This window comes from Benincasa hispida, chromosome 11 (genome assembly GCF_027475165.1).
Source record: "Benincasa hispida cultivar pf3 chromosome 11, pf3_genome.v1.1, whole genome shotgun sequence".
NCBI lineage: Eukaryota > Viridiplantae > Streptophyta > Magnoliopsida > Cucurbitales > Cucurbitaceae > Benincasa > Benincasa hispida.
The window spans coordinates 74785300-74805413 of record NC_143488.1 but is presented as its reverse complement, the minus strand read 5'-3'; the positions used below and the strand labels follow the sequence as shown (position 1 = coordinate 74805413).

The 20114-nt window shown below is 33.7% G+C and overlaps 1 protein-coding gene across 1 annotated transcript; it reads left to right on the top strand.

The window, feature by feature from the left end:
• Positions 1-15548: 15548 nt before the first annotated feature.
• On the top strand, positions 15549-17037 carry LOC120091362 (uncharacterized). Its single transcript, XM_039049360.2, has one exon. It carries the CDS (start codon positions 16236-16238, stop codon positions 16716-16718), a length of 483 nt encoding a protein of 160 aa, XP_038905288.1. The 5' UTR covers positions 15549-16235; the 3' UTR covers positions 16719-17037.
• Positions 17038-20114: the final 3077 nt, after the last annotated feature.

Below are 20114 nucleotides of genomic sequence, written 5' to 3'. Positions count from 1 at the left end.
CATGCAAATAAAAAAACTACCCACAATGGCAGGAGTTCCCAACTCACTCAGTATTGAGGTCATGTTACCTATGATCATCCTAGTAAAGTGAAGTCACAGTCATGAATGGAGTTATATGACAAGACATTAATACTTCGAGGTCAGGTCTTATACAAACTCTTTGTATAAGACGCCCCCGCTCGCATGTCCACTACACGAATGATCAGGATTAGACCATCTATGACAAGTCACAACATTTGTAACAATTCCACAAAGCGGACCGCGTCCGTAGTGTTACCAAGATAAGGTTTTTCCTCCTATATCCATATACTACAGACTATTTTGGTTGTCATTTAAGACATGATCCACTTGTATGTCACTACATACATGCTTAAGTTACATAAAGACAACTAGGGATATTAAGTTATTGGTTTATGGTAAAATAAAGAACATCTAAATGTGCAAAGTCAAAAGGTGAAGTAAATATCATATATATTATACATCATAAGTGTTCTTACAAAGTTGTTTACAAACTATAGGACACGAGACTTTAGGCCACAAACCCTAACAAATGCATGCATAAATATAACTTTTATATTATATGATGCATGAGCATGCTCTTATGTAATTTATATCACGCAAACTCTAATCATAACGCTTACAATATAGAGATGATGCATGACCAATACATAACCTAAGGTGGGATTTAAACTATATGGCATACCATATGACACATAATCATACATACATCCTATGTACATTCACCAAAATCTAATGGACCGAGTTGGATTCTGCTTGTCATTCGTCGGCGTATCTTTACCCTTACCTGAAAGATAAAATATGGAAAGGATGATTATGAAATACTCAGTAAGTAACCCGACTACCAGGGTTAGGCTAGGCATATATGTCTTCTAGATGCCGACCTCTGGTGAACGTACATAAATCTCTAGTTTTCATGGAGCATAAATAATATCTGAACTCATCCTACCGTCGTTAAGAGTACTCACAATCTCTAGTGAATCTCGAAAGAGACACGACCAACTGAAACAAAAAATTAATGGGCAATAAATCAATCCAAGGAATTCACCAAGAACATGAAAATCTTAACAAAAACACTTAGATGACGGAAAGGGCACGACGAAGAGACGAACGATTGGCTTCGGTAGGGCACGATGCGATAGACGTTTGGTCGTCGGTGTCAGACAGCAGCACTGGTTCGACTAGAAGCAGCGTAGATAGATGGTGACTAGCTCGTAGGTGCTGGCGAAGGGTCGCGCACGGCTGACAGACAGCGACGCTTGCGAATGGCTAGGAGAAAAAGGCGTGCGATTCTCGACGGTGGGGCGAAGCGGCTGGTTCGCAAGGTGTCACAATCGCTCTTTCGGGAGCTTCTCTTAGCGATTGTGCGACACTTGTTCCCGCTCATGAACAAGTCAGCCAATTCGAATACGGACTGTCGGTGGCACACCGAGTGCCTCTCGCAACCTCCACCCCCGTTTTAGGGAAAACGGTTTTAGAAAAGGTTTTCGTAAGCAGTTTTGTGAGTGTGAATAAAGAAAGAAAGATTGTAGTAGACTAGAAAGCAATAAGCAACAACAACAACTTTAAAGAGTACTACTCTGGGTATGGGGAAGTGATGATTAATCTTATCCCCATATAATGCATTATGAGCAAAAAGCCAACTGGCACCCTTGCATATGCAAAAAGGCGAGTGGTCACTTACAATGAAAATGTAAAGAAAGCAATCTAACTAAGCTAATACAATACATGATATGAAAGTATGCTAGAAGGGGGTTGGATCGAGCATACGACCATGCGCAACAGGCCCTGGACAAGCATGACCGTGACATTCTCCCCCACTTAATTGGTTGACGTCCCCGTCAACCGACCTTGTTCAAAATTTGCGATGGCTGGAGCTGCATTCTTTAAATCTTCAGCCCGCTCCCAACTAATCTCTTCGTCGGGGAGATCCTTCCATTTCACTAAGAACTCTGTCAGTTCTCGTCTGGGTCTTCCAATACGGCGCGTATGTTTATTCAGAATTTGTGCAACTTCTTTCTCAGCGAAATTCTTCATCGTGACCGGTGGGGGCCTTAGCATATTTCGTTGTTCATCCTTGGGATCGGGATGATAGAGCTTCAGGATACTCACATGGATGACAGGATGAATCTTCATCCATGAGGGTAATTGAACCTTATATGAGGTTCTCTCGACCTTCTCAATTACCTCCACTGGACCTTCATATTTCCTTACTAGTCGTTGGTCTCTCTGGCCTCGGAAACAAAACTGTTCCAGTCGTAGCTTGATCAGGACCTTGTCCCCAGCTTGAAACTCGAGGGCCCTCCGCTTCTTATCAGCCCACTTCTTTATCCTTCTTGACGCTCTTTCCAGGTAGGCGCGAGCTATCTCAGAGGTTTTGCTCCACTCTTTAGTGAAGTTATGTGCCTGAGGACGTTTGCCTGCATAAGGGTGGTCCACCAAGTGTGGCATGAGTGGCTGTCTACCGCATACCACTTCGAAGGGCGTTTTTTCGGTCGCGGAACTCTGCTGGCTATTGAAGCTGAACTGAGCCACATCTAACAACTGGACCCAGTTCTTCTGCCTAGCATCGATAAAGTGACGCAGATATTCCTCGAGCATACTGTTGAAGTGTTCCGTCTGGTCGTCAGTTTGGGGATGATAGCTAGAGGAGATGTTCAGTGTTGACTCCAATATTTTGAACAATTCTGTCCAAAATGTCCCAGTGAATCTTCCGTCCCGATCGCTAACAATGCTCGCGGGGACGCCCCATAATTTCACGATGTGTTTGAAGAACAGTTGGGCAGTCATCACGGCTGTGCACGTCTTCGGCGTTGGGATGAAAGTGGCATATTTTGAGAACCGATCGATGATAGCAAGGATCGATTCGAACTCTCCCACCTTGGGCAAATGGGTGATGAAGTCGAGAGACACGCTCTCCCATGGTCTAGAGGGCACAGGTAGGGGTTCCAGCAGACCCGCTAATTTCACCCTTTCGACCTTGTCTTGTTGGCAGACAAGGCAAGTCTTGGTAAATTGCATGACATCATCTCGAAAGCTTGCCCAGTAGTAGCCTTGTTTCGGGAGGGCATAAGTCCTCTGCAACCCATTATGTCTTGCCCACGATGTGTCGTGACACTCCTTCATCAGTAACCTTTGTAACTCCCCGGTTCTGAGGATGTAGAGGCGATTGCCCTTGGTGTATAGTAGATCGTCTTCCACCCAAAACTGGCGTGTCTTCCCCTCTTTGGCCAACTGTATGATGGCCTGCGCTGCTGTGTTGTTTGTCAAGTGAGTTTTGACAGTTTCTCGTACTGTTGCACTTAACGTACTTGCTTATAGACGAGCGAACATGCACAGGGCCGCATGTTCGCTCTTTCGGCTAAGAGCATCGGCCGCTCAGTTACTTTTCCCCAGTCTATGTTCGAATTGGAAGTCAAACTCCGCTAGACACTCCTGCCACCGTGCTTGTTTCGACGACAACTTCGGTTGGTTGAAGAAGTGGCAAATGGAGTTGTTGTTAGTCTTGACCACAAACTTGGCCCCCAAGAGATACTGTCTCTAGGCCATCAAGCAGTGAACTACTGCTAACATTTCTTTCTCGGAGGCAGCATACCTCCATTCCGCATCATTTAGTTTCCTACTCTTATACGCGATGGGGTGTCCGTCTTGGAGGAGGACACCGCCCAACGCAAAGTCAGAAGCATCAGTCTCAACTTCAAATGGCTTGGTCACGTCGGCAATTCCGAGGACCGGCCCCTCAATCATCATTTTCTTCAAACCCTCAAAGGCGACTTGACATTCAACAGTCTAGCTCCATTGGCTATCTTTCTTTAGCAGTTCGGTTAATGGCCTTGTTCTTCTTAAGAATCCTTATACGAACCACTTATAGTAGTTGGTTAGTCCAAGGAAGGATCGTAGTTCGGTCACGGATGATGGTACCCTCCAGTCTCTGATCGCGGCCACCTTGTCCTTTTCCATACCAATCCGACCACACTCAATCACGTGGTCGAGGAAATTTATGCGCTCTTGGGCAAATGAGCACTTCTCTCTCTTTACATACAACTGATTTTTCCTCAGTTTTTCGAAGACTAGTTGGAGGTGATGTCTATGGTCCTCCAGCGAGGCACTATAGACCACAATGTCATCGAGATACACTACGACGAATTTGTCGAGGTATTCGTGAAACACTTGGTTCATTAAGGTACAGAAAGTTGCTGGAGCATTGGTGAGGCCAAAGGGCATCACGAGGAATTCAAAGGCTCCATATCTTGTAACACAGGTCGTCTTAGGTTCGTCTCCTTCAGCAATTCGGACCTGATAATATCCCGACCGCAGGTCCAGCTTCGAGAAATACTTAGCACCGTGAAGCCGATCAAATAAGTCAGTAATGATAGGAAGGGGATATTTGTTGCGGACTGTGAGCTTGTTCAAGGCCCGATAGTCGATGCATAACTGGAGGCTCCCATCCTTCTTCTTCTAAAACAGTACTGAGGCTCCGTAAGGGGCCTTTTCCGGTCTGATAAATCTCGCATCTAACAGTTCATCTAACTGTTTTCGGAGTTCGGGCAATTCTGATGGGGCCATTTGATATGCATTCTTGGCGGCCAGCTTTGCCCCTAGTAACAACTCGATCTCATGGTCAATCCCCCTTCGTGGGGATAAGGACTTGGGCAAACTTTTAGGCATAACATCTCGATACTCTTCCAAGATAAATAGAACGTCTTAGAGGATCTCTTTTTCTCTGGATTCAGCTGATTCTATCGGGATGTCCATGAACGTGGGTTCGTCGTGGGCCAGGCCTCTCTTCAATTGGAGGGCTGAGATCATTCTCACCCCATTTGGCTGCTTGATACTGGCTTGAACTACTGTGGGTGTGGATCCGATAATGACTAAACATTTGGTGAGGGCCATTGGTATAACTTTATGTTTAAGTAGGAACTCGATCCCCAATACCACGTCGAAATCATCCATTTTGACAATCACGAAGTCAACGAGGCCCTTCCAGTCTCCTAACTTTACCAGAGTTTTCTTCACTATCCCCGTAATCGGTAGGGCTGCAGAATTCATAGCTTTCACCTTCCCTGCATCTCTTTCCCATGTCAAGTTCAAGCGGCGGGCTTTTGTTTTAGTCATGAAGTTATGGGTGGCCCCAGAGTCGACCATAGTGCTCTTGGCCGATCTTTGGTTGACCCAAGAGTCCACATACACGAGTCCTCTCTCTAGTGGCTCCGTCGCCTTTCCCATTTTCTTCTGAAGCGCAGATAAGAATTTCAGTGCCCCCATCCTGGGATTCTCAATTTCTGTAGCTGGCTCGATTACTGTCTCCCTCAGTTCAACCTTGTCTTCTGAGCTAGAGGCTAATGTGGCTTGAAAAGCATTGAACACGGTCCGATTTGGACATTCGCCCGCCCTGTGTGGCCCTCTACATATGAAATAAGACAGGGGGCAATTGTAATTGTTATGCTGTTGCGGCGGCCCCCGCCAGTTGTTTCCTGATCTCGGTTGGGATGGTTTACGGTTCCTCTCTGTGTTCTTGTCTCCTCCTCCAGGTCTGGGAGGACTGGAACGACTATTTCTATTTCCCCTATTTGAGAAAGTTGACTGCTTCCTCACATTTTGCGAGTCAGTGCTAAGGTCGTATAACCGTTCAGCTGTCGCATAAGCAGAGGGGAGATCTTGTACTCTCTGTTCATATAATTTTGATTTCGCCCACGGTTTCAGCCCTTCGACAAAGCAAAAGACCTTGTCTTTCTCGGACATATCTCGTATGTCCAACATGAGTCCTACAAACTATTTTACGTAGTCCCTGATGTTACCTGTTTGCTTCAGCTCTCGGAGTTTTCGTTGAGCCAGGATCTCGACATTTACTGCCATTGCTCCCCCAGATGGGGCTTTGTTCCCTATCGCTTGGATGGTGAGATTCATCATTGCGCTCACATCCGCTATCTCGGCTCTGACAACGTCAAGGGCCGATTGAAAGTCTTCAGACAAATCTGTTACCATCTGAAGTATTACTTTTTGGGAGCCGTCCAACTCTTCGATGCGCTCTTCTATGTGGGCAACAGAGCCCGATGAGCTATTGCCACGTTTAAAGCTGCCGAACCGTGCTGTTTTGGTCTCAAGGGTTTCTACCCTCATCATCAGTTCTCTGACGGGTAATCCGTCTAGGCGGCCCACTACCGCATCAATTCTATCGGCTTTCTCAGCAACTTCTTGTAGCCGAGTCTCTAGGAAGCGAATACTATCCGGGACCTCTCTCAGGTAGAGCATTTGCTCTTCCATCTCTACCAACCTATCCACGTGGGACTTGTTCAGGTTCTTCATCGCCAACATGATCACTGATCTTTCCCTCTATGAGCCAAGCCTGGCTCTGATACCAACTGTCACAATCGCTCTTTCGGGAGCTTCTCTTAGCGATTGTGCGGCACTTGTTCCCGCTCACGAACAAGTCAGCCAATTCGAATACGAACTGCCGATGGCACACCGAGTGCCTCTCGCAACCTCCACCCCCGTTTTAGGGAAAACGGTTTTAGAAAAAGTTTTCGTAAGCAGTTTTGTGAGTGTGAATAAAGAAAGAAAGATTGTAGTAGACTATAAAACAATAAGCAACAACAACAGCTTTATAGAGTACTACTCCAAGTATGGGGAAGTGATGGTTAGTCTTATCCTCATATAGTGCATTCTGAACAAAAATCCAACTGGCACCCTTGCATATACAAAAGGGCGAGTGGTCACTTACAATGAAAATGTAAAGAAAGCAAGCTAACTAAGCTAATACAATACATGATATGAAAGTATGCTAAAATGGGGTTGGATTGGGCATGCGGCCATGGGCAACAGGCCCTGGACAAGCATGATCGTGACCCAAGGCACACCAGGTCTGGCGGCGTTGGGGAACGTCGATGGCGGCTTCGCCGGCGAGGGCTCCGGCTATGAGAGAGAGATGGACTCGAAGGGAGTTTGGCGTGAGTGAATGAAAGAGAGAGAAGGGGAAATGGTTAGATAAAATAAAATAGAATATTTTATTTTATTTTATTCTATTCTATTTTATGTTATTCTATTCATTTCTTTCCACATTTAATCCCTTTCCCTTCCAAATTCAAAATTTACTATTTCCCTCCCAAATGAATTTATTTATTTATTTACAATAACTCCAAGTTAAATCCATGTGTCTTAAAATCCAAAAAAAAAAACCAAAAAGATATTCTCAAATATTAGAAGTACTGAAATTACATTACGAACAAAATTCGGGGGTGTTACATTATAGTCTTAGAATAGTGCTTGCCCCCCAAAAGAGAGAAAAAAAACGAGGCTAATATGTTGGGATTGGTGTCTTAAATCTTAACTGCATACAAATTATTTATTTAATAAAATAAGATTAATTTTATTCGACATTTAAATTGCAACTCAATTTAATAAACTAATATCCGAGGTTATTTTATGTAACTTGAACGTGTATGTGGTAGACATACAAATGGATCATATTTAAGTAATAAACTAAATGGTCTGTAGTATATGGATAAAGTTAGGTGTCGTATCTTGGTAATACTATAGATACGACCCACTTTGAAATTGTTATAATAGTTGTAAAGTGTTATAAACGATTTGAACCTAATCATTCAATGGGAAATATGTTAGTGAAAGTATTCTATATAAAAAGTTTGTATAACATTAGACCGCGAAATGATTAGTCTCTCTTTATAACATCATTAATTGAAGATATTAACATTTCATAGGATGACCATAAGTTACTCGACCTTAATTCTAAGAGATTATGAACTCCTGTCTATAAGTGCAGTCCTTTAATCTGTATGGGTTAGAGTGACCAGATTTTCCAACTCAATATGCTTACCATTTTGGAGATTTGTTTGAGTAGAAAGTTGGGAACATAGATACACAAGATAGAACTCACTCCTTCTTGGTTTCAGAGGTAAGTAGATGAATTGTTCTGAACTAGACTGATTATGGATCTTGAATAACGAGGTCTCACTCTCTCACTGGCCTGAGAGTGATTTAGTTTATAGTTTGACTATAAGCTAATTGTTCATTAGAGAGATCAATGGTACTTAAAGAGTTAGATGTAGTTACAAGAGTAAAACAATAATTTGACCAAACTATATTACGAGCAATTTATGATGGGTCGACTTATTGTTGATTGATTATACCCGTAGACACATAAATATATCTACAACGGCTATAGTGCAACTATGGATCTTTAGTAGAGTGACCTGCAATTAATGAACGTTGATTAATTTAATTAAAGATTTAATTAATTAATCTCGTATAATTAGAGTTTCTAATCTGTAGGTTTATTAGGTCCCTTTGCTAGCTCACTGAATAAAATAAGAATAATTTAATTTTGGATTCATTTCAGTTGTTCAAAATAAATAAGGAAATTAACTGTATTGGATACTAATAATATAATGTATATAGATACATTATAATATAAAGTTAATTTTGAGTGATATTCAAAATTATATTTTATTATATGAAAGAGATAAATATTTGAATAATATTTAAATATTAATTATATGAATGAGATTTAAACCATAAACTAAAAATTAATATGAATGAGATTCATATTAAAACTATAAGTTAAACTTAATATGAATGAGATGTATATTAAAACTATAGGTTATGTGAGAGGATATTATTTGAATATGATTCGAATTAAATTAAATATATGATACTTAATTTATTACTTAATTAATGGCTAATTAATTAATATTTATTTAATAATATATTAAATCTAATTTGATATTTATTAAATAAATTAAAGAAAAATATAATATGAGAGTTATTCTACAATTTAGTAGAGGGGGTTGTAACTCTCCCTCCATCCATCACTCTCGCTTGAAGTTTTGCAAAGAATATACAGATGGTTGTTGTTGTTGAATATACAAGAATTCTTTGTGAAATTCTCTCTACAAAAAATAAGAATTCTCTCAAAACTTTTGTTATGTAAAACTTTTCTCTTCCAAAGGATCCCACAATCCGGATCTTATCTAGAGAATGGCAAAATTTTCAAGTGGTAGTGTCCTTTATTCGTGGGCTTGTGAAGAGTCCGTGCTATTTCGGTTCACGGTGATTTCGTGGAGAGAAATTCTTATAGAAGAAGGTATTCGACTGTATGAGTTCTTTTCTCTCAAAAGCATGTTGTAGTTAATATATTTGTCCTGTATCTTCTGATTTTCTATGTTTTTCACATTTTTCTAAACGAATTTCATTGGCACACATGTTCATGCGCCTTCATAGAGGAATTCGATTTATTCATATTAGATATTTTGAGGTTGATGAAAGCTAATATTTTTCTTAACATTATTGTTGCATGTATAGTTCTATTGACTATTCCTGCGACAATGACATCCATAGTTCCAAATTGAAGTTATTGAAAACCTATATGCGTTCTTCAGAGTCATAAGAAAGGCGTAATGGGTTAGCATTGATAGAATGATTTTTTGGGAGAGTTGACTATAAAGAGTTGATTGACGATTTTGCTTCACGAAGATGACACTTTTTAAATAAAATATCATTGTTATATAGTTGTTTGGTGACATTTTCTTTGTTTCATATATTTTGTTGTTGTTATTATTATTATATGTAAGAAAAATTGTGGATTACTGTGAATTTTGATATTTTACAATCTTGTTTTTGTTATAAAATATTTTAGGGTCTCATTTTAAAGAGTATCACACAGCCATAGTATTTTGGGACGGGCTTGATGGAAACACAAACATTAAATGGCTATAATAGCTCATTATACCTAAGACAAGTTGGAAGTTCAAACGGCCTTCAAATTGAAAAATGTATGTTTTGAAAATATATAGAACCAAATACAAATATCCTTCAAAACTAGAAGACTAAGAAGACAAATTTTTCATATGTGTTATTTAGTTGGGTTAATTTCACAGATAATATATTTTTTAAAAGGAATGGTTGTGTGGAAACCTTTTATGAAAATAATATGGTAATAGAAAAATATGTCTCATTTTAAGGTCAAATTGAAAGTATTGACAAAAATAGGTGAGAAAATCGTGGGTCCCATTCACGATTCATTTCAATTTAAATTTGGTCAAAACCTTTGTCTATGGCAAGGTAGGACTCGTGGATAGGGGTGTTTAAAAAATCGGATGACCCAAAAAAATCAATGAACCCAATTCAACTCGATTGAGTTGGATTGGGTTCAAATAAATGAAAATTTTATGGGTTGGGTTATTCACGAGTTCACCTAATATAACTCAAACCAACCAGAACCAACCCAAATTTATTATTAATTTTAAAATATATATTTTTTATTACTTATAACATAATTATTTATATATATATTAATTTTAGTTTTATTTAATTCCAATATTTTTCAACAAAAAGTAGTATTTTTGCACTTTAGAATGAAAATTTTCACTATGTAAATTGAAATTGAGTTGTTAATCTTAATTCAATATATGAAAATAATTAAGTTAGTTTTTTACATATTTACGTTTTGCTTTTTTTAGAACAAAATTTTAAATAAATGACTCGAACAATCTAAACTAATTTAACCTAAATATTTCATGATGGGTTGAGTTGGGTTCATTTTTTAATAAATATTATTTAAGTTGAAGAAATTTATAATCCAAATAATTTGATTAGTCTAAAAAGTCTTTCAATCTAACCCAATCCAACTCATGAACATCTATATTCTGTCTTAAATTAAATTTAAATTAAGTTGAGTTCTTTTCGTTAATTAAAAGGACTTTGTTATTGTAAATCGTGCAAAGAAGGCCATAGAAGTATGTGCCAGCGACCGTAAATCCTCGACTGCGCTTTTCAATGCGCCTTCTGAACCTTCTCCAACCTCGTTGCTATCTCCATGTCCTCTTTGAATGCACTCAACAAAGACTCCTTCCTCAATCTCCTTCTCAACGAAACCTCAAATTCTTAGCTCAGCAATGCAATTTTCATATTTTCCTTTGCCTTTTTTCTATATACGCGTAGCTTCAAATTCGCTGGAAGTTTCCGCAACCAACAGTTCTACGACCACTGCTTCAATTCTAGAATTTGCTCTTCTAGGATTGGATAAATCATAGCTCTAATACTCTTGAAGTTACCTCCAATGGATTGTGCGGCTGTTCGATTCGAAACCTGGTGCTGACAAGACCCAAATACAGTCTTCCGATAATCCAACAGAGGCGAGTCGCTGAGAAATCTCGAGCAGAGGTGAAGATGATGAAGCTTAATAGTCAAGTCCATGTCTGAGAAATCAAAGTAACAGAAATAAATGAAGTGAAAGAGAAGAAATCGATGTTCGTGAATGGAATGAACTTGCAAATCAAAGAAGATTGCCAGACGGAAGGGAAGTGCGAACTACGATTCTCGTCATCTATAATGTGGCTGGCAGAGCAGCAAACTGCAGCAAAGGGTGGAAATCTTCGTGTATAGGTACGGACCCGATCCACAGTTTATAGAATTTGTTTTTGGGTTTTTTTTTTTTTTTTTTTTTACTCTCTACTTTTGTCATTGTTTATTGAAATAATATTATTTAAAAATATATCTATTTAGTTAGATAATACTGAAATAAAATAGATTCAGTTTGATAATCATTTTGTTTTTTTGTTATTATTTTTTAAAATTAAGTCTATTGACATTGCTATCATTTTTTAATTTTTTATTTATTATTTACTTTTTATTAATGATTTAAAAAGAAAATTTTAAAAAAAATGTTTTCAAAACGTTACTTTACCGAGTTACAAATCAATTAATTTTTAAATATAAAAATAAAAAAAAATCAAATAGATAGCAATAACAAATAACAAAAAAAGGATGTCTTGTTTGGCCGACACGTGTTGGACTGCCTCGTCTCTCATCTTCACGCGCTTTTCCCCACACTTACTGTAGCGCGTCACATCATCACCGTACTTTGTTCACAGTTTTCACCTATCATATTTTGACACGTGGCTCCCGTTTCCACCTCAGTTTTTTTATTATTATAATTTTTTTTAATTTTAATTTCTCACTTGGCTTCTCAGTTTCGAAGCGTTCAGCATTTGTTTGATATAGCGACTCTTTAGATTGATCCAACAGACGTAATTTTACGTTATAATCCATTGACTTTTTTGTCCTTTTCCTCAATTCAATTTATATTTAATTACTAAAAACAAAAAATTTATATTTAATTACTATTAAGTATTAAGTCAATTATATTACGATAAATACGTTATAAATATTACACGATATTATTGTTTATTATTCTTGTTGTGATAAATTACGAGTTTTGTATTTTTTAAAAAAAAATTCTAGTTTTATAATTTTGATTTTGAATTTCAACAATTGCGTGCCAAAAATAAATAATGTTTCCCTACTCCAATTATTGTTGAACTTGAGAAGACCAAGAAAAAAAATTTATCTATTTTGTTAATTATATTCATTAGTTTATATTATATTTTTATTTTTTATATTTTGTTCGTAATGCAATTCAAATACGAGATAGAGAGTTTAAATCTATATGAAATATGTATTTACGATTTTTATACATGCAATGTTACTTGTTTAAAAGAGAAATGAAATAAGTTGTACAATTTTAGTTGAATTATTATTCTTTTGTTCTACTATTGTGCCTTTGTAATTGTTTTTATATAAAGCAATGAGTATATATGGTACATTTTGAATTAACGATGTCAAAATTTAAAATTTTGAATAATATTATAAATTGTCTTAGAAAATAAATGAACAATTGCAAATATGACAATCATATCCAAAGCACTAATAAATATATTACAATGCAATAAAATTGGTAAAATTTAAATCCCACTTTCATGGTATGTTAGTGTAGATCATATCACTAATAAAAGTTTATCAATAATATAGTTTATCACTAATAGATTTGACTATATTTACAATTATATTACTATCCGCTACGATTATCTACAAATAAATAACAATAAAATTTTGTTGAACTAAAATAAATATGAACCACTCAAATAACTTAATTAAAATGTTTTAAACAGTTATCATAAAAATGAAGTTGAATTTTAAAAAATAAAATTGCAACTAAATAACAACAATTTGATTAAATACATGATAATGGGTTTGTCTTATAAGGCCACGTTTTCTTCATGAAAATGAAAACCAATCAATGAAAATATCAACACGACTCAACTATATTAAAAATATTGTATTTAACCAAAATGTCAAAAGTTTGAATCTTTCACTCTTGTCAAATTAATAATAATAGTAATAAATGACACTAAGATTTCATTTGATAATAGTTTGTTTTATTTTGTTTTTTAACCCAAAAAAAAAAAGTGCTCGTTTTCATACTCTATCTACTATACTTGTCAAACTAATAATAATAATTAAAGAAAAAAAAAAACGACCCTAAGATTTTATTTGATAACAGTTTGTTTTATTTTGATTTTTAACAAAAAAAAAAAAAAAAAAAAAAAAAAAAAAAAAAACTCGTTTTCATCCTCTATCTACTATAATTTACATATTTTATAAATAATAAATTTATAAGATTTGGTTTCGATTTTAAGAATAGAGTAGATAATAAAACAAATAAATTCAAAGGGAAAAATAGTAATATGAGCTTATATTTTCAGTGCACTTACTAATCTATATTAAAAAAAAAAACAAAAAACAAAAGATTAAATCTCGTGTAATAGCCCTTTGGTTATCAGCTTAAATTTCCTTAAAAAAAAAATTAGTATTATAAGCTTAAATTTAAAAAGCAATAAATTGAGACTCGTGTAATAATATTTTGGGTTTTTAGTTGTTGTTTTAACAAATTAAGCTTATATAGATAATAATTCTACTTTATAAGTTCGTTTGTTTTGTTGTTACTTTATACCAATGTTTGAAAAATCAAAGTCAACTTTTGAAAACTAAAAAAAAAAAAAAAAAAAAAAAAAGTTTTGAATTTGATTAAAAACTCAAATATATTTTTTAAGAAAAGTAAAAACCACACTAAATAAATTGGTATGAGATAGTTTCTAAAATAGAAAACTAATGGTTATTATATGAGAATTAATTATCTTATTTCAATAAACAAATGAATAGATAGAATTTTTTGAAAAGGACAGAAAAAACTTTAAATTACAAATTTAGTCAAAATTATAATTTTGTTATATGGTTTAAAAGTTCACATTTACTCTTGTTGATAAATCTTCCAAAATAGTTCTTATGTTTGATAATCCCAAAAGATTCACAAATGTCTTAACAAAATATAAGGATGAAATTATAACTCTCTAAATTATAGAGATTAAATAAGAATACGGTCATTTTTAACTCTAAATTTGACACATGTATCAATTTTAATCACAAACTTTCGATTTCATCAATATAGACTTCAAACTTGATAGATTATATCAAATTTAACTACAAAATTTAAATTCCATCAATTTAAAATTCTAAATTGAATAATTGTATCAATTTATACTCTCTATTAAGTCCCATTAGGGTTAAAATCTATACATCCTATCAAATTTGAAGTCTAAAGTGTTTAAATAAAAAATTTAAGACTGAAATTTAAATAATCCGCTAAGCGGTTAAATTAAATACATTTTCCCCAAACCATAGAGATTAACTTCATTATTTAAGGGGAAAAAACACAAACAAACTACCCAATTTTAATATATAAACCATGAGAGAGAAATTAAAAAAGAAAAGAAAAATAGTGAAATTTAACTATTTATAATTCTTTTTAAATTGATGAATACACATTAACATTAAAGTCAAAAAATAAGTATTTAATAAAAAAAAAAAAGTTGATGTTAAAAGTATAAATCTTGAAATTAAAATAGAACTCAAATCTCAATAGTAAAAGTTTAAAAAATCTGAAATTTAGTAGCTAAATTGAAACCAAACTCAAAACTTATAGTGTATTTGGAATACATTTTCAAGTATTTAATTAAAAAAATAAGTCATTATGAAAAATAAAAATAAAAACGGTTTGACAACCATGCAAAATAGTTTTTAAAATGTATTTTAAACTATTTTTATTAAGAGTGTTTAAATAAAAATGAGTTGTTTGAAAAACATATTTTTCTCAATTAAATCTAAACGGGCCCTTAATAAATGACATAAAAAAAAAAGGAAAATTGTTTTAATATCAAATTACTGAAAATATTTAAGCAAAATGTCATAGTCTACCAATGATAGATATTGATAAACATCTATTAGATAGATGATAGTAGTGCATTACTATCTATTAATGACTATCATTAATATACAGTGACATTTTGTTATATTCATAAATATTATGGTTCATTATTAAGAAACTGTTTTTTAAAAATAATTTTAGTAAATAAATAGAGAGAAAGGAAAAAGGATATAGATAAAGAAAGATAAAGATTAAAATAATATATATTTTTTAATTAAAAAAATGAATATTCTCCTCCAATAAATATTCTGGTTCATTATTATGAAACTGTTTTTTTAAAAATAATTTTAGAGAAAGGAAAAAGGATAGAGATAAAGAAAGATAAAGATTAAAATAATATATTTTTTATATATATATAAAAAATGAATATTGTCCTTCATATAATTGCCCAGCTTGACTTGACTCTTATCTTTGTGTAACCAAATTAAGTTTATGTTAGTTTGAAAAAACAAAATTCCTTGTAATGAAAATGCTTCTCTGTAATAACCTCTCCCATTTTTCTCTCCTTCTTCCATTTTCCTTCAAAATTTCCTCAACAGAACAAAAAAATCTCCTTCTCTCTCTCTCTCTCTCTCTCTTCTTCTTCCCCATTTATAGGATCTCAACTCCATTCTCATCCACACCCATTAATTTCTTCTCTCAATCTCTCAATTCCTTCAGATTCCGCCGCCGTCATCTTCGCCTTCCTCCGCCTCTCTTATTCCTCCCCCTTCACCCCCTCCCTCCTCCGGGCCTGGATTGCTGCTTCCCGGCAACTCCACTCCGCGGCCTCCGCCGCCCTCGTTTATGATCGCTTTCTCCAATGGCTCCTCCTGCTTCATTCGCTCTCTGTTAGCTCACGGAAACCTTCTTTGTGGGAGGAGGAATTCGCGCCTTTGATTTCATTCATTTTGATTCTTTGTTCTTTGTGTTCTCTGTTTGATTCCCTCTCCCACAGGGAACAATTTGAAGATTTTATTCGAATCGATTTTGATTTTGTTTTCTAGGGTTTTTTTTTTTTTTTTTTAAATGGAGGAATTATGGAGAAGGAAGTAAGGGATTTTTCTGGAAATTAGAGAGGAGATTTGAAATCAACATCGACGATTGGAAATACCTAGCAATGTCGAATACGATTATGCTTCGTCCGCCATCGACCAACCGTCGGCAACCATTGCTAACGAGCAAATCTGTTTCTGGAAGTGTCCGGTTCGCGGAAGTAGCTGGTGGTACGACGGCGGAATGTGCCGCCGTGTGTTGTTGTTGTCCTTGTGTTGTTTTAAACTTTCTCGTTCTCGCCATTTACAAGGTTCCGGCTGGACTCTGTCGCCGTGCTTTGAGGACGAAGCGGCGGCAGAGGTTGAAGAAGAAGGGGGCTATTCCAGCGAGGCGTACACGGTTCTCCGGTGGGGGATATGATGAAACGGATATTCAGATTCTTTCGATCGGAAAAACGGTGTACTCGTCGGAACCGAAAGGGCAGAAATCGGAGGAAACGGAGAGGAGAGTGATGGAACTGGAAAAAGAGATGTGGGAGATTTTCTACAGTACTGGATTTTGGAGAAGCCCTTCACAGAGAGATCAAATTTCTTCGATCTCCAAATGAAAAAGAAAGCCATTTTCATCTGTTTTCTCTTTCAACTTTCTCTGCAAATTTTACCGGGAAAACAGAAGGGAAGGAAAGGAAAGGAAAATTTCGCCATCTCCTTCTTCTTCTCGGCTCCGTGGGTTTGAATTTGAATTGATCATTTGGAAATGGTGGTGGTGGGGATTTTATTTTATTTTACTTCAAAATTTTATTTATTCATTGAGCATTAAAGTTCTTCGTGTTTTTTGTCATTGTTCTGTAATGGTGTTTGGCTTCCGGGAAAATATTGTACTCATTTCACATGAAAAAAAAGAAGCCAAGATTTGGATTTCTTACATTTGAATTTTTAATTCCGTTTGATTCTATAATCATTTGATTTTTTTATATTTTTTAAAAAATTAAGCTTATATATACAACTTTCCTCAATAATTTAAAAAGTCAGATTTAATTTTTTTTTAAAAAATCAAAGATAAAAAGTGGAATGGTTACAAAGATTATGATTTGTTTCAGGTTTAAATTATTATTATTATAGTATTACCTCTAACTTATAAGTATAGTATAAATATTATGTGATTTTGATAATGATTTTAAATTATATATTTGGTATTTATGAAAGAGATTGTTTATGAAGTTTTATCACGACATTTTTTTTTTACTATTAAGATCAAATCTGTAATTTAATCGAAAAATTACCTTGATTTCTCTATATAAATGTGGTTAAACTCAACGTTTTTTTTTGTCTAATAAGATTGGTTTTTTTTTTGAAGTATGTTTTGCATATTATTCAACTTAACAAATGAAAGAAAACAATGTGCATAACATAAATTCTTATCCAAAAAGTTTTATTCATATAACTTTTGTCATTTCATTTTTGTTTTCATTTTTGTAATATGATTTTTGTTAATTGGTGTGTATTTTTTTCTAGTACGATTAGGGATAGAGAGATTTAGATCACATGTACCTAGTTAAGTTATGTTCGGTTTTGATAACTTGTGTACAACTTATTCATAAAGCATATTTTATTGATTACTATGTTACATTGTATCATAAATTTAAGGTCTAAAGAATGGAAAAAGAGAGATATTTAATGATAGTTATGTGGCTTTTTTTCCTTATTTTAAAAACTGAACATTCTCAACGTTTGATATTTAATAATATTTATATTTTTAGATAAACAATGGTTTGAATTCAATTCAAAATAGTCCTATAACTAAAAATATAGTTCAATGTGTTAAAACATTACTACTTACCTATTTTCAAATAAATTCTAAATAATATATATATACACACACGACATACAAACATATACCGATAACAATAATTTAAATCATAAGTTGTACCTCCATGCATAAAATTAAAAAAAGAAAATCAAAGTTGTCAATAGAGTTAACATTAGACTCATGTTACATGGTTAAACTCATAATTAATAAGAGTGTGCATCGAACTATTCAATCGTCGTCTATATTATATGTAGTTAGATTTGTGCATTCTTATTTATTATTATTATTTTACATGAAATTGTTTGGCAAGATGAATTTAAGCTAATTTTTCTTTACTCAAATTTGTATAATCTATATTTAATTTGTTAGATTATTACTCGTGAGTTACATTAGATTTAAATCTCTAGTCAAACTGTGAAGATTAATAACATAAGAAAACATTTGTTCAATCGAACTTAGCTCGATAGTAATTAACATACAATTCATTTCACATTTCGAAGTTTGATCTTTTGTCCGTAATTATTATACAATATATATATATATATAATATAAAGTTTCATAATATAGGTGAACCTACATGTACTTGGGAAGGATAGGCAAAGGCATTTAAGAAATGCAGTTCTCTGCCCTCCATGTGGTCTCTCAATGGTCATTTTCCAATCTGAAAAAAAAAAAATGTTTCCCTCAGGTGCTTCTCTTGGCTCTTCCAATGCCATGTATTTTCTCCTTTGTTTGTATTATTATTTTTATGTTTCTTTCTTTTTCAAAAAATTTATCAAAAACACACACACAAATATATTTGAATCCAACCGTTATAAGAGTGAAGTTGAACTATTGACTTTGAAAATGGTATCTGGTGCCTAATCTGTGAAACTATGTTCGAGTTGGCAAAATTATATGAGGATATATTACAACTGTCGTGTGTACTAACTATTCATTTTGTAATGTAGAATAACAAATACGTACATATGTTTTTAGTTTTTGGTATTGTTTTAAAAAGTTATCAAAGTTAAATACGTAACGAGAAGAAAAATTATTGTTGCTTAATTATATCAATCCATTTTTTTTTGGGTGAATGAGTCAATAGATAACTAAAGAGTAGACACTCGTTTAATGTGTTTACTATCTATCTTGTATTTCTTAATGCTTCGACTTTTGAATCACGTTTTTTTATTAAAGACGTTGTTGGATGAATAACAAAAAGATTGAAAATATACTTTAATACATAACCAAATGCAAGACATTACATGAAAAGACTAGTTAATTTGAAAATAATATGTTAATCCAATTATTTGGAGTGAATTTCCTTTTATGTAAAAATAATATGATTTTATGTTAGTATAAAAATGAGATTTATTTTTTTAAAATAATAATAAAATCATCCCTCTCATTTATTTTGAATTTTTTTAAAAATTGTGTGGAGTGAAAATTTGAATTGTTGACCTTTAAAATGATACTAAATATTTTATTCATTATACTATGTTCGAATTCACGCCATGACTATTATTATTATTGACGTTTGTTTTTATCCCTTTTCTATAGTAATTTATTTACAAATATATTTGGTGTGACATTCTTTACTTTGTTTGTTTGTTTTTTTTTTCTTAATTGTCATTATGTTTTTTTATCGAATTAGTTTGAGTAATTATAAATTTTTCAAACATATTTAAATTGAATTGGTTTGGAGTAGTTGATTTTGAAGCATTTGTTTTGATTTATTTTTGAAAATCAATGACTCTTCATAAAAAATATTAATGGTTTATAATCAAAATATTTTAAAGTGTGAATTTTCTTTTCTGTTCAAATACATTTTTAAAATCTCAAACAAATATTTCTTCAACTTGGTGGATATTTAAACAAATATCGAACAATAGACGATAAAGACTTTTAGAAGGGAAAAAACAAGGTAATAAATAAGAAAATTAAAAAATATATTTTTTAGACTTAAAATTAACAAATATTTACAAGGTCTAATATATGATTGAAAATCATATATTTAGCGATAAAAATAATTCATAATTATTGTATTTTGATTTTTGTTTTGGGGGGGGGGGGGGGTTACTTTTATATATTTCAAGCTTGATTTTAAAAATATGATTTAAGATATAATTCTATATTGTGTTTTATGTTGAATGTACAGTTGCTAATTTAATGACAAAAACAAGTTGGGTTTTCATATATAATCTAAACATCA